Source organism: Cervus canadensis, chromosome 29 (genome assembly GCF_019320065.1).
Source record: "Cervus canadensis isolate Bull #8, Minnesota chromosome 29, ASM1932006v1, whole genome shotgun sequence".
In the NCBI taxonomy this organism is placed as follows: Eukaryota; Metazoa; Chordata; class Mammalia; order Artiodactyla; family Cervidae; genus Cervus; species Cervus canadensis.
This window is the reverse complement of record NC_057414.1, coordinates 47,381,094-47,397,291: the sequence shown is the minus strand read 5'-3', so window position 1 is coordinate 47,397,291 and position 16,198 is coordinate 47,381,094. Positions and strand designations below refer to the sequence as shown.

General features: G+C 48.3%; 1 protein-coding gene across 7 annotated transcripts in view; it reads left to right on the top strand.

Annotated features, from left to right (window-relative positions):
* PPFIA1 (PTPRF interacting protein alpha 1) overlaps positions 1 to 15,994 on the top strand; it is a 78,469-nt gene extending 62,475 nt beyond the window's left edge. For 2 of the 7 annotated variants that reach the window (XM_043451401.1, XM_043451406.1), the window contains 11 exons: positions 497 to 578; positions 692 to 892; positions 2,369 to 2,431; positions 2,918 to 2,944; positions 7,595 to 7,770; positions 7,860 to 7,957; positions 9,950 to 10,125; positions 10,794 to 10,862; positions 11,776 to 11,941; positions 13,851 to 13,917; positions 14,613 to 15,994. In XM_043451401.1, coding sequence (XP_043307336.1) covers positions 497 to 578; positions 692 to 892; positions 2,369 to 2,431; positions 2,918 to 2,944; positions 7,595 to 7,770; positions 7,860 to 7,957; positions 9,950 to 10,125; positions 10,794 to 10,862; positions 11,776 to 11,941; positions 13,851 to 13,909 — 1,117 coding nt within the window. In that variant the 3' untranslated portion in view covers positions 13,910 to 13,917; positions 14,613 to 15,994. The other 5 variants (XM_043451403.1, XM_043451404.1, XM_043451400.1 and 2 more) reach the window with 5 other exon arrangements.
* The last annotated feature ends 204 nt before the right edge of the window (positions 15,995 to 16,198 follow it).

Sequence of the window (16,198 nt, the reverse complement as noted above, 5' to 3'; positions counted from 1 at the left end):
CTTTCCTCGCGTGCTGTGTTAGTGTCCTGTGTTGAAAGTCTGCGTTGCTCTGCGTGTGTCTGTTGTGAAATGCTCTGCGTCCCTGAAGCTTTCTCAGGCACAGGCTCCTCTGCTCAGACCCCGCTGTGGTTGCCTCTTCTACAGATCCACCCTCTCTGTTTAGAGACGGAAGGGTGGATATGTTTTTCCTTGACTATCCTACCTTGGTTGTGCAGACTCCTGAATTCTTTAAGCTTGGCAATAACTCTTTAATCCTGGAAGGAGGTGATTCTGTAGGGAATTGCGGGGACTCCTTCAGCATTTCATGACTCAGGTATTCTTTGTAGTATATCTGAACTGCCATTAACTAGATGGTTTAGAAGATTAAAGGAACATGATGAGATACGTACTATTTCACTTTTGAAAAATGGATGAAGAGGATAAATACTTAGGCTAACTTGTTTTATATCCGTGTGTAGCGGTGATTCTTGAATTTTGAATGTCTCGTTACTTGCAGGCACGAGTTGCTCGAGGAAGCCCGGAGACAAGGCTTGCCTTTCGCACAGTGGGACGGGCCTACTGTTGTGGTCTGGCTGGAGGTGTGTGAGCGCCCCCCCCGCCCCCGCCCCCACCCGTACCCCCGTCCTGGGCCGGGTGTGTCTGTCCCTCTGCAGCCACACCTAACCTCCCGCCCCTTGTCCCCCGCCCCCAGCTCTGGGTCGGGATGCCGGCCTGGTACGTGGCTGCTTGCCGAGCCAACGTGAAGAGCGGCGCCATCATGTCCGCCCTGTCGGACACGGAGATCCAGCGTGAGATCGGCATCAGCAACCCGCTGCACCGGCTGAAGCTGCGGCTGGCCATCCAGGAGATCATGTCCCTGACCAGCCCCTCCGCCCCGCCCACGTCCAGAACGGTACGCCGCCCCGCTTCTGTAGGGAGAGTTCGCCCCCCGATTGTGTCGCTTGCGGGGTTCTCTCTACAGACATCCACTGTTCCAGCTTAAAGTTCTAGCGTTCCAAACCATGACAGCTTTTCATTTGCGGTAGTTGTGTTGTTAAAAGATGGATTATTGAATACTTCAGACTGTTTTTGTAGCAGCTGGGCTACAGTGGCATTGTAATAGAGAAATGGGAGTCTTTGAAAACATAAAAAAGGGACTTTTTGAAAATGTGAAAATTGTAAAAAAGGAAGTTTTTGAAAATATATTTTAAAAAATGTAAATATAAATGTCAAGAAAGTGAAAGAGAAAAGGCTGAGCCCGCAGGCTGCCTTGTTTTCCCCTCACCTGACTTGCTCAGCCTGTCCGCTTCGGGAGGCACAGATCCTGAGCTCGCAGGGTTTTAAGAGTCCGTACATCTGCCAGTTCACACCAAGTCGTATCGTGCTTATCCACGTTTCCTCCACGGGGGAAGACCTTGAAAGTCCTGTAGGAGGGTCCTCCTAGTTGGAAAAGTTAAAACGAATCTGGTGGAAACGTGGGTTGCTGCCAGGAGATGAGGGCCGGCCTGCTCCTCATTTCTTGAGTGCAGACTCAGGACACAGCTCAGTCCCCACGCTTGCTGTATCCAGCCTGGAGAGGAGCCCTGGCGAGGAGACGCGGCCTCCCAGACGCACCTGCACTGGAGCAGGTGGGGCCTGACTCAGGCTCGTTCGTCTGTCTTCCTTGTCTCTAAGTGTGCGCGTGACGGTGGTGAGCTCACCCCGCACAGATGCGCCTGTTCTCAGGGTATCCGCTCTGCTCTCTGAGCCCCGGAGGGTTCACCAGAGCCACCTTTTGAGACATGAAGTCGCTGAGGGTTCCCCGGAGGTTCTATAAAGTGTCTCAGGAAAGGGAGCTTCTTAGGAGTTGAGTTAAATGGGTGGTGCCCTCACCGTGAGGAGCCTGCCTCCCATGGGACAGTCCAGGAGCCCGCCTGCCCCCCGGGGGCTCGGCTGTCTTGGCTGGTGATGCCGCGGAGTGCCGTTGCCGGGGCCCCCCGCAGCTTCCTCTGACAGAGAGAGACCCAGTCCCCGGCGGGCACCTGCTCAGGGCCATCCCCCCAGAACCCAGAGCGGGCCGCTGACTCCGTCTGGGTGAGACCCTTTAAGCACGTCGCACTGGGTGTTCCTTGAGCGTTCCTCGCTGCTCTCAGACGTGGGCAGCGTGCCCTGTTCTCTCGCGGTCTCACCTGGCTCAGGCGGTCAGCACGCAGACGGAGCGCTTGGGCCCCTCTCCGTGTGGCTGGGGCGCAGTGCTGGGGGGTGCTTCCAGGCGCCGGGGCCGACGCGGGGCGGTGGGGGGCCGGCCTCTGCCCCCGCCCGCACCTCCCGCCCCGGCTCATGTGTCTGCCACCTCTCCTCCCTGTCACTGCTGCCCTTGCCTGGATGTGGCCGGCCACGGGCCCCCCAGACCACAGGAAATGTCTGGTTAACGCACGAGGAGATGGAGACGCTCACGGCCACGCCGCACACGGTCAGTCCCGGCCCTGCGCCCGTCTCCCTCCCCGCGCGGCCCGGGTCAGGGCGGTGCTGTTCCTGGCCCTTTTGTGGAAAACAAATGCCATTTCATATTCAGTTGTTGTGGAGAAGTATCTCTCTTAGGTATTAGTTAAACGTACAAACAGTCCGTATTTTGTCTTGTGTTGTATTTGTTTCAGGAACTTTAAGTTGCTAGATTCACTCCCTGTAGAATAGACTCGATGCCTGTCTCCTTCCCAGGAGGCCGCGGTTGACCCTGGGGCCTAGGGTTCTCTTTTGGGGGTGCCTGCCGGGGGCGGGGGGCTGCTCTTTGCACGCAGCGTTGGGTTGTGGCCTTTGCATGACTCTGCCTGCCGCTCTCCTGCTGTGACCCTTGTCTCCCCCAGTGCGGTTGCCCTCCCTGCAGAGTGAACGTGCTCGCGTCCCCGCTCACCAGTACTAATGGTTCTGTTCTTTTGCATCCCTAACCACGTAACATCAGGAGGATGAGGAGGGAAGCTGGGCTCAGGTTGGAGACTTTCTGTAATGTATTCTTCACTATATATACAGCAACAAAAAGAGTTGGAGGTTGAGAACTTGTAATTTACTTTTCTTAACGTTTTCAGCATCTTGATTTAGTCAGAATACTGTTAATGGTTTGAAAGCATTAGCCAAAGCAAAGCACAGGATTAAAGAGTACGTCTCATGGACAATTTTGAACCTTTCTGGTAGTTAATTCTCCTGGACATAAATCACTTTGTTTGACACATGTTCTTTCCTGCAAAGCCCCGTGGCTTCGGCGGCTACTCGGGTGATGTATTTCAGTCCCTGGTGGGGTAACGTTAGTTACGAGATCAGCTAATGAGAAAATCATGTTTTAATAAATTTCCAACCCAAGAGATGCCATAGATACTCTGCCTTTGTCGGTATTTACTGGACTGTCCTAATCCTGTGTGTTCTAGAGTCCTTCCTACTGATGGAATTCTCAGAAATTGAGCCCACTCCTGCTTAATGCACATGTTGAATTTTTAGGTCCCCAGTTCAACTCAAAAACAAAAGCTCTGTCACAACTGTTTTGCAACCTTGCTTTGAGACAGTTTGATTAAAAACAGTGATTTTCCTACCTGTGATCCCACCGACTTTGTTCTGTGACACCTGACAGTTCAAAAGTCTACCAGGTGTGGACAAGAGATCGCCTGAGGGGCTCACTAGTGGCAATGCTGTGTATGGACCCTGAAAAGATACCTGTGTAACCAAAAAAGCAAAGGAATTCTGAATCAGAGTGTTCCTGGCTACAAATTGACAGTTGAAACACCCATTTCCCTCTATTTGTGCTTCTGAAGTAAAGCCAATTATGTCAGTTTTAACAGAAGAGGAAAGTAGCTATGATACGATTCTGTGAACTCCCCCACCCCTTGACTTAGGTATTCTGTGCCACTGCTCCAGATAAATATCCTCATTAATTGCTTAACCCAGTCAGTAGTGACCATCAGTGAATTTAAAAGAGCGCATTTCACAATTACTTAAACATCAGTGTATTTTACACTAAGAGGCAGAACTTTGCCTGCATCATGGGAATTAAACCGGCATGGAGATTAAGCTGAGCTTTTGCTTTTTGCAATGGAAATCCAAACAAGGACGAGCCACGCCAGTGACACCACCATTGCTGAGCTGTGGTCTTCAGCGTACGCGAGGACCCCTTTCTGTGAAGCCGTCAAGGGCAGATGGTGTAGCCTGCGTCTCCCCTGTGCTGGCACACAGTGACCTGCTCCTGAGCCCAAGGGAAGTTTGAGATGGCCTCGGGCTCTCGGGAGGAAGACATCAAGGTGTGGTCAGAGCCTTCGATGTCTTAATTTAGCCAGTAGCGTCTCCCAGGGGTCTGCATAGGACCGTACTACCCACTGGTGGGACCGGATTGAGCAGGGTCCATGCCGTCACTCTCACCTTGTTCAGAGTTCAGAAAACTGATCTGTGTTTCTGACCGTTCAGTGACGGAAAAATAGACCCTACAGAGTCTCTTCTGCCCCAAATGTTCTCTGATCATGAGAGCGCCCTGTTGTGTGCTTTTCTTCCCCAGGCTGGGATGACAGCCCAGGAAATGTGGGGCTCCCTGGGGCTGAGCCTGATCCGCCCAGGAACTTACATTATCGACCACTAAAGTGTGAATAGAGCATATAATGAGTGAACAAAAATGAGGAGGCGTCTGCTTCCATGGAATTCTCTACTTAGAAATATCTTTGCATTTTGTGTCTATTTAAAAATACATAATCAGCAAGTAGGAAAATAATACCAGATATTCATGCTATAAATGTCAGGCCTATGAGATGAGAGTTGTAACTGAAAGAGTGAAAACGTGATAGTGTGATGATGTCTAAAAATGTTTCGTGTTTTATTTCCACTCATTATTTATAGAAATTTATTTTCTACTAGAAAGTCTTTTTATTATTATTAGAACTTGACTGTTCTTGTTGGAGTTTGAGTTATTCCTTCTAGCTTTGTTGGTGTAAATAATAGATTAGAGGCTGTATTTTTGAGACAGAACATGGTGGTAGTCAAGAGGTATTATTTCCAAGGATTCCATAACATAGAGAATTCCTCAGAACATAGCTTAGTCTTCTTGGACTGAAGAACATCAGGTGCCTTCTTTGGAATGTGTGTATACACATGTCATGTGTTTATTTTCATTGTGCAGACCTTGCACATGTTCCATTAGCTCTATCCCTGAGGATTTCATTGGTTTTGATGACATTATAATAAAGCATAGTCTTCAAATTTTCAATTTCCGGTTTATTTCTAGTATTTAGAAATAACAGTGCATTTTCGTATGTTGACCTCGTACCCTGCAACTTTGCTGAAGTCACTTTCATGCTTGTAACTGTTTTGTCAGTTCGTTTTCCATGTTAATCATCAGGTCATCAGCAAATACGGTTGTATTGCCTTTTCAATCCATATGATTTCGATTTCCTTTTTTGTTTTGTTACGGTGGCTAGGAGTTCCAGTACAGAGTTGGATAAAAGCCGCGAGAGCATACATCCTTGCTTGCTTCCTGATCTTCGGAAGAAAGCACCGTGTGATGTCAGCTCTACATTTTCTGTAGATGCTGTTATGAGGTTGAGGCAGTTTTCTTCTGTTCCTAGATTGCTAAGATTTCCATATATCAGTGATGAATATTGTCAGATGTCTTTTCTCTATCTTTTGAGGTGATACTGTGATTTTTATTTTCAGCCCATTGATATGGTGAATCTCACTGATTGTTTTCAAACGTTGGCCCAGCCTTACATTCTTGAGATAAACCCTGCTTGTCATGATACCTTGTACTTGTGATGGATTAGTGATTTCCTAATGTGTCATTAGGGAATTCTGCATCTTTGTCTGTGAGGATATTGATATTCTTGTAATGTTTGTCTTGTTTTTGGTATCAAGAGAGTTCTGGCCTCAGAATGAGTTAGGTGTTTTTTCCTTCACTATTTTGGAATGGTTTGTGTATAACTAGTATTTTCTGCATAAATGCTTGTTAAGATTCACTAGTAAAGCCACTCAGGGTAGAGATTTTGTACGTGTGGATAGATAAGAAGATTTCTGACGACAAATTCGAGTTTTAACAGATGCAGGTTATCTGTTTCTTGCTGAGTGGCTTTCATAGGCTGTGTCTCAGGGTATTTCATCTAAGTTGCCTAAAGTTGTTCGCGGCTTACCCCACGCTTTCCACGTCTGAGGATCTGTACTGTCGTCCCCTCTTTCATTCTTGATTCTGGTAGTTTATGTCTTCTCTTTGTTTCTCGATCACTCTGCTTTGTCAATTGTATTGATATTTATGAAGAACCTGATTTTAGTTTTTTCGTTTCATTTTGTTCCTCTGGTTCCTATTTCATTGATTTTTGCCCTTTCATTTTCTTCTTCCTGCTTGCTGTGGATTTCATTTGTTTTCTTTATTAAGTTTTTTAAGATAGAGTCTTAGATTATTGATTTACAATCTCTCTTCGTTTGTGTAAGTATTTAATATTATCAGTTTCCCTCCAGGTACTGATGTAGCTATGTCCTGTAGCTTTTTAGTATATTGTACATTCACTTTTATTCACTTCAAAATATTTCCCACTTCACTTGCGATTTCTTCTTTGACACATAAATTATTTAGAAATATGCTAATTTCCTGATGTTTGGGAGATTCCTGGATATCAGGGTTTTTTTAGTTTCTAATTTAATTCTGTTGAGATCAGAAAACATACTTTGTATGAATTTAGTCACTCTAAGTATGCTGATATTTGTCTGTCTTTTGAAGAGTGTTCCATATGCCCTTGAAAAGAATGTTGTCATGCTGCTGTTGGAGGAAGAGTTCTATAGAACGTCAGTCAGGCCAAGTTGGCTGACACTGCTGTCTAAGAGGGCTTCCCTGCTGGCTCAGATGGCAGTGTGGGAGACCTGGGTTTGATCCCTGGGTTGGGAAGATCCCCTGGAAGAGGGCATGGCAACCCACTCCAGTGTTCTTGCTGGAGAATTGTTTAAAGGCTTCTACATCCTTCCTGACCTTGGTTGGTTGTCTGTTTTGGCTTCCTTGTTCAATCAGTTACTGAGTAACTCAGAGGAAGATTGAGGTCCCTGACTGTAACTGTGGGTTTGTCTTTTTTCTTCTTTCAGTCCATTTAGTTATTGTTTTCCTTATCTCTTTTTTTTAAACCTGTTTTTCATTTCACTTAACTGACTTTGAAATTAGCAGATGTTTTGCTAAAGAAATTTAGAAAACAAAATGTTGAAAATAAAATTAAAGCCAGCCAGAGATACTTTTAGTGAGTAGAATTATGTTGATCCTTCAAACTTGTTCATGAGTCGTGGCTATTCTAAGTTGATATATTATTATATATAAAAGCTATTTCAGAAAATTAATATGTAGTCAGTTACAGTTTTATCATGGTTTGGTCAATAGGTTAAATTTGTTAACAAAGATGAGTCATAGACTTTTAATGGTATAATTTCTTTGTATAAAACTTTGCCAGCAAATTTAAAAGGTATCAAATAAAAGATCAAATTATTTTGAAGTTATAAGCAACAATGTTGTCTTTAGCTTAGCCATTGAGAATATGTAATTGGTTAAAAATCCATTTTAAAGATGGTTTAAATGGCTCTTGTGACTGCTTCCATGGGTTTTGTTCCTGAATTGACCGTCCTTAATTATTGAAAGCAGACCCTCGCGTACGGGGACATGAACCACGAGTGGATCGGCAACGAGTGGCTGCCCAGCCTGGGGCTTCCACAGTACCGCAGCTATTTCATGGAGTGCCTTGTGGACGCGCGGATGCTGGACCACTTGACCAAGAAAGACCTTCGCGGGCAACTGAAAATGGTTGATAGTTTTCACAGGTCAGTCCCTGCAAGTCGTTCTTACTAGTTGGCTGAGAGATGTTTGCCTGTGGCCAGGTCTAAATTTTTTCTTTTTCTCTTGGAAACAGAAACAGTTTCCAGTGTGGAATTATGTGCCTGCGAAGGTTGAATTATGACCGAAAAGAACTGGAAAGGAAAAGAGAAGAGAGCCAGAATGAACTGAAAGGCTAGTACAGTCCTATTTCTTGCTTCCCAGTGTATAAGCCGCCTCAGTGATTTCCTATTGGAAAGAAAAATTCACGAAATGCTTTCCGTGGAGAAAACACACCTCGCATCATTACAGGGGTGGGGGATGGAAGGGAGTGTGTTTGAGATCGTCCTCTGTGGCCCGAGAACTTGGGCTCTGTCCGTGGGCTCGGGTCGGCCTGCAGGTCGTGTGTCTGGAGGTGAGAGCATTCCCCACGGCTCTGGAGATCTCCCCCTTGCTGGGCCGTGTGCCCTGTTCGCGCACAGATGCTGCCGCACGCCGCGGGCAACTCTGGAGCCAAGACGAGCACGGCCTGCCGTGCGCGCTTCAGGTGTGAAGGACACTGCTCTGGCCTCTTGTCAGAGGACTCGAGGAGGCAGCGTGGTCCTGTGCCCAGGCCTTGAAGCTGGATGGGAGCGTCTCAGCTGGGCAGGGAGGGGGCGGAGGCATTTCAGCTCCATGGCGGGTGGGGAGGCCGGAGGGGCCACGGGCTGTCCATGCAGGGTCTCCCTGGGGGGGTGCCTCTAAGCGCCTGAGTACAGTGGAGTGATTTTAAATAAGGTGTTAGCTGTAGGACTTCCCTGGTGGTCCAGTGGGTTAGAATCATCCGCCTGCTAATGCAGGGGACATCAGTTCGATCCCTGGTCTGGGAAGATCCCATCCGCCATGAGGCAGATAAGCCCTCATGCCCGCGAGCCTGGACTCCACAACAAGAGAAACCACTGCAATGCAAAGCCCGCCCATGATGACTGGAGAAAGTCTGCGCACAGCACCAAAGACCCATCACAGCCAAAAATGAATAAAATAAATTTTCAAAAAGGATATTAGCCATTAAGCTCAGTGTAAGACCTCCCAGAATGTTCAGAAAATAGATCATTGATAACAGTAACAATAACAGGACCTACTGAGTGAGTCCAGGCACCTTCGTAGGTTCCTTCATTTAATCCTTACTGTAGCCCTGTGCATGTAAGTGCTGTTTTCATCTCCAGTTTTTACTAAGAAGGAAATTTTAAAAAATGGTTGGAATGGTTGGCCTCCAACTAATAAAAATAAATGAAAAAATAAATAAATAAATAAAAATTAAAAAAAAAATAAAAAATGGTTGGAAAGGTGGCCCATTTGAAGGATCGTCTAGCTGTGATTGAGTTCATTTGAATCATGAAAAAACCAGGAGCCAACATTTACCCAGACAAGGGCATTGGAAGTGAAAGCTGTGCGTCTGTCTCGTTTGTTTTCTGAATCCATTTTAAACCTTTTTACACTTGACACACGCTGTCTTTGAAAGTCATTGGTGATCAGCTGGATATATTTGTACAGAGCAGCTATTTTTAGCACTCTACTAGAGTAAATTTTGTAACTTATTCCTTAACTAAGATCTTCCCCCCACACACAGATCTCTAATATACTGGACAATATCTTTACATTTCTCTCTTTTTAAAATGAGACAACAAAAATGACTTAAAGAATAAAGGCTTTAAGATTATAAATGCGAGGTTTATGTTGAATTGAGCAAGGTGTCCAGATATGGTACTGAGTCCTTTTTGTGATGGGAAAAAAGTACATCAACAAACACTCAAAAAAAAAAAAAAAACAGACACTCAAGTCTGTGTCTGAAACATGTTCCTGCCTTGTGCGCATTCACGTTCTTGTCTGTCCTTTCCTTTCTGATCCCTGGATCCTCGTTCTCTGTCCCCTGGAAATGCACATGATGGCTTCATCTCTCGCGGACTCGCTGGAAGAATGAGGTCTAGTGGGACAGTCTCCGTTGGGATGGAGAGGGGCCGGGACATCAGTGTCCGAGCGCAGCAGGTTGGCTGTCTGCCTGTGGGGCCGTGTCCGCCGGCCCTCGGGAGGCCCTGGCTTCTGTCAGGAGCTGAGGGTCAGCATCACGTAGGACTCCTCTGCTGCAGCTGCAGGTGCGCGAGCGGAAAACAACTTTCTGAGGCTCCTTTCCAAACTTGTTCCCTGCAGACGTGCTGGTTTGGAGCAACGACCGAGTGATCCGCTGGATCCTCTCCATTGGCCTCAAGGAATACGCGAACAACCTCGTCGAGAGCGGCGTGCACGGGGCGCTGCTGGCCTTGGACGAGACGTTTGACTTCAATGCGCTGGCCCTCTTGTTACAGATCCCCACGCAGAACACACAGGTGCGACCAGCCGCACTCGGGCCCAGCGAGCAGGCCGTCTCCCGGTGCAGACGCACAGCTGGCTCCCCGAACGGAGACCAAACCTGACCCCTCAGACAGCTGGTCCCCTTGTTGCTCACCAAGTCCCTCACGGGATAGTCCACGGTCAGAGACGCTTCACGCCTCGTGTTCGTGCCTGCCCGCTTTTCCTTCTCTGTCGGAAGCACGAGAGTCTTTCATAAAATAGGGGAGCTTTCATTCACGGCAGTGTGCTGTGAGAGTGACATGTACTTAGTTCTCAGTGAAAGAGATGACTCTGTGTGTGCCACGTGAGGTTTTATTAATTTTGCTTCCGGGGGTGATTGCCCTGTGTGCTGCTTTTTGACTCGTGGGCTCATTTGAGAATGGGGGGACTTTGTGTTCTTCTCCAGAAGGCTGTGTATCTTGTGTCAGTACCGTGATCTCTCCACCAGCACCAGCCCACGGGGCACACTTGGTGTGTAATTTCCAAGAGACCCCGGCTCCCTCTTCTCAACACCCCCTCTGTAGACACCACGTTAAGCCCCTGACTTTAAACAATGTCACAGTTGAATTTTTTTTTAAGTCTTGGTTTGAAAAACAATTGTGATGTGCTGATGTTCAAATGAGATTGTTGAAAGTTTCAGGGTGCTGTTTCTTTATAATTTCAGGCTCGTGCTGTCTTGGAAAGAGAGTTTAACAACCTCTTGGTCATGGGAACCGACAGAAGGTTTGATGAAGTAAGTTTTCAGCTTAATGATTTTTCAAGTTGCCTTAATGTAAATTATTTTGTTACACTTGTATGAGCCATGTCGTCATGGTATCTCTTCTAAATGTGGACATAAATTAACTTTACAAGTTAAGCTTTGCTCTTAAAAATTAATTAACAAATGAATCATTTGAAAACTAGTATCTTCAGTAAGATAAGAGAGTGGGTTAGTTTTTGTTTTGGGATTTTTGTGGGTTTTTTTGCTATTTAACTTTTAGTACCTCTCAAAAATGTTTTTTATCTTAAAATATTGGTTTCCGCTTAGGAATGGTGTCTGTGAGTTGTGTTTTGGGGAGCAACTGGATGGCCTTATTCTATTCCAGGGCCCGTGTGCTAAGAGGCTGTTTCATTAAGTGTATTGAAAACAATTAATTTCCCCTGACACACAACCGTGACTCGTTCACTCCCATACTATAGTTCTCTTCATTGGACCTTAAGGAAACTTGAGTTTGACAAGGAGAATCGGACACCTGAGAAGCATCCATTGGCTCTGTCCCAACGTGAGACAGAAGTGGTTACAGCTCGAAAATGTTTCCATGGCAAATGACAGTGTGCTGTAATATACAGCAAGAGGCGATTTCTCCAAGATGAGAAGTGAAACGTGCTGACTGTCGGGAGGAACGTGCACCCGGGCAGTCTAGTCGGGGTCCAGTCGGGTCCAGTCGGGGTCCTGGCACACGCGTGTTACGTGTGTTACCTGTTATGTGTGCCACGCTCCTCTGTCCCCAGTTTAGGCAAATCAGTCACACGGTCATCACAAATGGGGTCCAGTACACGTGGGCAGAAGTGCAGTAGCAGACTCAGCCATTCTGAAGGGCTGGCGGCTTTTTGTTTTTGTCCTTTGTTTTAAAATCTGTCTTGTTTTCTGTCCTGTAATTTCCCAGGATGATGATAAAAGCTTTAGGAGAGCACCTTCTTGGAGGAAGAAATTCAGACCAAAGGATGTCCGTGGCTTAGCTGCCGGGTCCGCAGAGACCCTGCCCGCGAACTTCCGGGTCCCTTCCTCTCTGTCCTCGCCCTCGGTGCAGCCAAAGAAGATGCAGCTGGACGGTAGGTGACAGCTCGGGCGGCGGGCGCGGCCCGGGCCAGAATGCTGACGAGCTGGAGGGGCCTGCTTCCCAGGGTGCGGGGCTGTTCAGCGCCATTGCATGCCCGAGGGTCAGTGTTGTCCAGTGAACCCTAACATCTGTTTATAAACGTTTAACAGTCATGCTTTTTTTTTTCCAAGTTCTTGTCTGGTTGAATATTAGCATATTCTGGCAACTAATAAAACTAAGGCTCGTGTATGTTCTCAGAGCATTAGATTGACCCCCGTGCTTGTAAAGATGTGTGTGTGGCCAGCAGCGCTCAAGAGCTCTTTCACAGAACAGCAGGGCAGCTCTCAGGCCACACCAGTCGCCCCTCAAGACTCTCCACGTTGGGATGGTGGCCGAGTCCCTGTTAGTGACAGCGGCGTCCGCCTTCCCGTCCTCCCCCCGTCCCCGCCATCGTCGGCCCCTTGCACATTGTCAGTCGATGGGGTGGAGGAAGAAGGTGAGGCCGACAGAGGTCCTCCCCCGAGTTCGGCCGGGCCGCGAATACACCAGCCTTGCAGTTGTCCTTTCAAACCCAGCTCTGGTTTTCCCTCTGACAGCCTCTCTGCCGGAGAACGCCGCTAGGTCAGGCCAGGCGCTCAGGGCCGCCGTGTCCCCACTTGATGGCCAGATAGACGCCAGACAGCCTGGGCCGGGTCAGGCTCTGTGGCGCAGGAGGTGCCCTGTGCACGCCTCCCCCGCCCCGCCCAGTGTCCCGTCTGTGACGGGGCGACTCAGCGGCTCCTTGCTCCCCGGCTGGCTGTGCGGCCACACTGGGGGATCCCAGAGGGAGTGTGCGCTCACCCCCTGGGAGTGGGCCCGGAGGGTCTCTGTGGTGCCCTTTTTTTCCCTATTATTAGCCCTTCCCATGAGTAGATTTGTAAGCTTTGCTCTCGCTTGCTCTCACAGAGCAAAGTACATTTATGTAAAGCCTTTGCTAAGCTGTGCGCTTTCGGTGAGCGGGCTTACAGGGAAGCTGCATCGTCTCTTCACCAGAACTCAATATTACGCTTAAGCATGGGTGGGGGAGACCCAGTGACTCCTTTTTTAAACAGCATTTTTCTTCCAAGGAGCATGCAGCTCATTTTTACAAATCTTAACTGTATGTAGCTTAGTTTTCAGTTGATTGAAGAGTCTAAGTGCTTGCTTTTTCATTTTCCATACTTCTCGTTATAAATCCAGCATTTCCACAGCAGGTGCACATAGTGCCGTTGACATTAGAATTTAGATAAATTAGAAACAACCCTAGAAAGAGGTGTTGGGAATATAACATGTGGGAGATGGCCTTTTACAGACCTCGTGAGATAGGCAGGGCATAAACAGTGTAACGGGGTGGTTTCGCAGCTTTTGCAGTTGCGTGCAGCAGGTCTTGGGGGTTCTTAGACTCAGAAGGGTTCAGACCGGCGAGCTGCTCCATCAGCAGCCCCCAGTCTTCAGCCCTCTCTGGAGCCCTGGCCAGAGCCTCAGCAGACGTGCTCCTGCTGGGCCCAGGGGAAGACGGAAAACGTTGAATTGGGAGCAGCGGGTTTCTGCTAGGGGGTCATGGAGATTTCTTACTCAACTTGGAGCTGGGGTTGGGGCTGAACCAACGTCAGTGGTGCCATTTCCGAGGGCGGCTGAGTCTGAGTTTCCGCTTTCTTAGATCAGCTCCATCCTCTGCCCTCCATGACGCCGCCTGGGGAGAGCGGCCCGGCCCCCAGAACAGCAGAGCGCGGGGCTCCAGGCTCGCTCTCTCCGGCCCATCCACCCTGTAGAAGTTCCCCAGACCCTGAGTAGGAGTGGGCGCTGCTGCGGGTGTGAGTGTGTGTGTCCTCGAGCCCCATGTGACGTTCCATGACTAACCGCACGCTGTGTTTGCACGCTTCCTCCCGTGCTCGTGGGACCAGGCAGCGTGGCGGGAACGCAGAGGCTGGATTCCGCCACAGTCAGGACTTACTCCTGCTGAGCGCCGGGGTGAGTACAGGGCGGCCGGCCCGCGGGGGCGCGGAGGCCTCGCCCTGGGAGTGGAGGGTCCGCGGGTCTCTGGAGGTCGGCCCGGGAGAGCCCTCAGCGGCAGAGAACGTGACTGGCTCCCGGCTGCCGCTGCAGTGGTCAGAGCAGGCCCGAGTCTCCCTCGGTCCTGTGTGCGTGGGTGTCCCTCCCACCGCGGCAGTGCTGCTGGCCATGCCCCGCCTGCCCGCTCTCGGAGGGAACAGGGCCCAGAGCGTCAGGGTTCACGAGGCTGCCCGGCCCTGGCCTCTCGTTTGGAGGCCAGCATTTCACACGGAGGTGCACCGGCATCTGGGGCTCGGCCGCCGCTGAGGGGCCGCCCTCCCTTGCAGGCGCTGCTCTGGGGGGTCCCCTGGGGGGTCCGGCCCGGGAGCCCCGCCCTGCTGGAGCCGCTCTGAGGGCAGGAGGGTGTCTGCTCTGTCCTGTTCACGTCTCCGCTAGAAAGCTGGATTGGGGTTTATTTTTTTTTAGCAGCAGCTTTTAGCTACATGTCAGAATAAAGTCAGCCACGGAGTTCTCTCCTTGATCTGCTTGGTCCTTCATGTTTCTCTGAGTTCTCAAAGCCCCGGAAGCCCAGGATGGGGTGGGCGTGTCTGAGGGGCAGGGCTCGGGCAGCAGCCGCCGCCCCAGGACTGACGCGTCTGCGTGTTTCTTTCCAGTTTACCCGCACTACTTCTACAGGTGATTACACAGCGTCCAGAATACGGCAAAGACGGCATTCTGAACTCGATGGAATCTTTAATCTGTTCATACTTGCTATATGGACCCTAAGATATTTTATTACAGAGTTTTTAATTAGTGAAAAATTCATGAATACCATAGAGAAAATATTTTAGAATTTAATGTTTCTTATATTTATGTAAACTTATGACTTCATTTATATAGTTACTTACTTTTTCTTGTATATCCAGGCTATAAATATCCTTTCAGATCAATTCATGTTCTGATACCTGATTTTAGTCTTTCAAATGAATGTACTGTAATGCTTGTATGTATAAATCCTATGAACAAATATAGGGCTTTTGTAAATGATGCATTTATTGTAATTATTCTTGTTTAATTTTTAAATGATAAACCATGAGAGAAGGGGTTTTACTGCGATTGTAAAATCGTCATGACACGGTGTGCATTATCCTTCCAGAATGTAACCAAGCTCTCCAACAATCACTCTGAAATGAGCAAACTTAATTTCAACCAATTGTTGTTGTATTTTAACGACTGACCTAAACTGTACTTTTTCTAGCAAGAAAATGCTTTTTCTCTGCAGCGTGAAGAGATTTAAAAGTACTGGGTGTTAAATGTGAGCTTCTAGTGAAATCTGGGCTGAAAGGATGACTAGAAGACTATGAAAATCTCTCCCGTAACCTGGTCTCCGTGACCCGGATCCCTCGTCTCGGGTGACTGGCAGAAGCCTCGAGCTGGGGAAGAGAGACTAGACGGGGGTGGAGGGGGTGGGGCCTGGGCACCCACAGCCCGCTGTGCCCGCCATCCCTGCCCTCCTCCTGGGAGGCAGGGTCAAGGGCGCCGACTCTTCGAGGACCAATCACGACGCCAGTGCGCTGGCCGTGAAGGCGCCACACCCCACAGACGGCATGGTGCAGCTCTGACAAAGGCCTTATTTTTCTTATGTAAATCATCTTTTTACATCTGTTTGTAAACATGTTTAAAGAATGGACCTAGGCGTACATTTTTAGATTTTGATGACATAGCCATTTTGGATTGTATAAGTAGAAAATGTAACTTTTACTTTTTCAGCGGCACATTAAAAAAGCCAGCAAGAGATGCGTTCAGATCATGGTGCGTTATTTATTATGCAGCTGATATCTCGGTAGACAAGAGACGGCATGTCTCTTTCTATGTGGGTCCCGCCTTTAATTTACTTGTACAATTCATTGTTACTGTTCTGTTTTTCTATTAATCTTTTGTGAACTTCCTGAATATGTAACAAAGTATGTACAGTCTACTTTTGAACTATTTTTATCACAGTATTATTTATTGCTTTCTTTCAATAAAGTACTGAAGCAAAGTTTCCCACTGCCAATCAGGAGTGCCGAGGGTAAGCTGTACTCTCACTAAGAACAGACCAGAGCTGGTAATGGGAGCCCATGTCATCACGCCGACATTCTGTTAAGAGAAACGGATGGAGAGGATGGAAAGGCTAGAAGGCGGAAACATAGGTGTCCCCAAAGGACGACTGACCGGGTGTTGATGCCCCTGGAGGGCCCCTGGCTCCGAAGACAAGAGG